General features: G+C 52.1%; 1 protein-coding gene across 1 annotated transcript in view; it reads left to right on the top strand.

The window, feature by feature from the left end:
- Positions 1 to 296: 296 nt before the first annotated feature.
- The window catches only part of LOC107103810 (NACHT, LRR and PYD domains-containing protein 3-like), a 24,638-nt gene continuing 23,296 nt past the window's right edge, over positions 297 to 1,638 (top strand). Inside the window, exons 1-2 of the mRNA XM_015403640.1 lie at positions 297 to 372; positions 815 to 1,092. Coding sequence (XP_015259126.1) covers positions 297 to 372; positions 815 to 1,092 — 354 coding nt within the window. The remainder of the gene's footprint in view (positions 373 to 814; positions 1,093 to 1,638) is intronic.

Raw genomic sequence — 1,638 nt, 5'->3', positions numbered from 1 at the left:
TCCGGGATCTCGTTCTTTCGGTCATGATCCAGATTTCATGAGCATAGGTGAGGGTAGGAACATAGACTGAACGGTAAATTGAGAGCTTTGCCTTTTCGCTCAGCTCTCTCTTCACCACGACAGACCGGTGCAGCGTCCGCATTATTGCAGCAGCCATACTGATCCGTCTATCGATCTCCCGCTCCATTCTTCCCTCACTCGTGAACAGGACCCCAAGATACTTGAACTCCTCCACTTGAGGCAGGGACTCTCCTCCAACCTGAAGGGGACAAGCCATCTTTTCACGGTCGAGAACCATGGCCCCGGACCTGGAGGAGCTGATTCTCATCCCGGCCGCTTCACACTCGGCTGTGAACCGCCCCAGCGCACGCTGTAGGTCTTGGCAGGAGGGAGCCAGCAGAACTACATCATCCTCAAAAAGCAGGGATGAGATCCGCTGTTCCCCAAACCAGACCCCCTCCGGTCCTTGGCTGCGCCTAGAAATCCTGTCCATAAAAGTTATGAACAGGACCGGTGATAGAGGGCAGCCCTGTCGGAATCCAACATGCACTGGAGCACCCCCCACAGGGCAGCATGAGGGACACAGTCGAATGCCTTCTCCAAGTCCACAAAACACATGTTGACTGGTTGGACAAACTCCCATTAACCCTCAAGCACCCTGCAGAGGGTGTAGAGCTGGTCCACTGTTCCATGGCTAGGATGAAAACCACACTGCTCCTCCTGCAGCCGAGGTTCGACAATCAGCCGGACTCTCCTCTCCAGCACCCTGGCATAGGCCTTTCCGGGGAGGCTGAGAAGTGTGATTCCCCGATAGTTGGAACACACCCTCCGGTCCCCCTTCTTATGGAGGGGAACCACCACCCCAGTCTGCCAATCCAGGGGGACTGTCCTCGACCTCCGATGTTGAAGAGACGTGTCAACCATGACAGCCCGACAACATCCAGAGCTCTAAGATACTCAGGACGGATCTCGTCCACCCCCGAAGCCTTGCCACCGTGGAGTTTTTTGACCACCTCGGTGACTTCAGCCTGGGTGATGAACGAATCCAGGCCCAAGCACCCCGTCTCTTCATCCCCCATGGAAGGCGTGTCTGTCAGGTTGAGGAGATCCTCAAAGTATTTCTTCCACCGCCATAGCCAGTCTTGTTGATTATTTGGCTGAGGGGGTTCAGACCTATGCAGTCAGTGCTGGGGACAGCGCATCTTCTTGGTATATCATACATTTGATGGAGACTTGTGCAAGTGTCTTGCCATTGACCTCAAGGTTGGTTTTCCACAACCTCATTAAGTTTGCAAAGAAAGCTCTTAGAATTCTTTTAATGTTGTATAACTCCAAACATTCAATTATCCAAGTGTGTGGCATTAAGTCATAGGCTTTCTTGTAATCAATCCAGGCAGTGCTCAGGTTAGTGTTTCGGGTTCTGCAGTCTCAAAGGACTGTTCTGTCTACCAGGATCTGATGTCTGGCATCTCTGGTATTTAGATTCCCTTCTGAGCTGTGCTCATATATTGATCCATATTCCTGCATATATATACAGACAGACAGAGAGACATAGAATCCCACCATATGGAGGAAAGTACATTACAGCCCAGGCCCACCCCCTCCATCAGCGCCGGCCATTGCCACTTCATATCGTAC

This window comes from Cyprinodon variegatus, unplaced genomic scaffold (genome assembly GCF_000732505.1).
Source record: "Cyprinodon variegatus isolate N-32 unplaced genomic scaffold, C_variegatus-1.0 Scaffold1533, whole genome shotgun sequence".
Lineage (NCBI taxonomy): Eukaryota > Metazoa > Chordata > Actinopteri > Cyprinodontiformes > Cyprinodontidae > Cyprinodon > Cyprinodon variegatus.
This window is presented reverse-complemented; position numbering and strand designations above follow the sequence as displayed.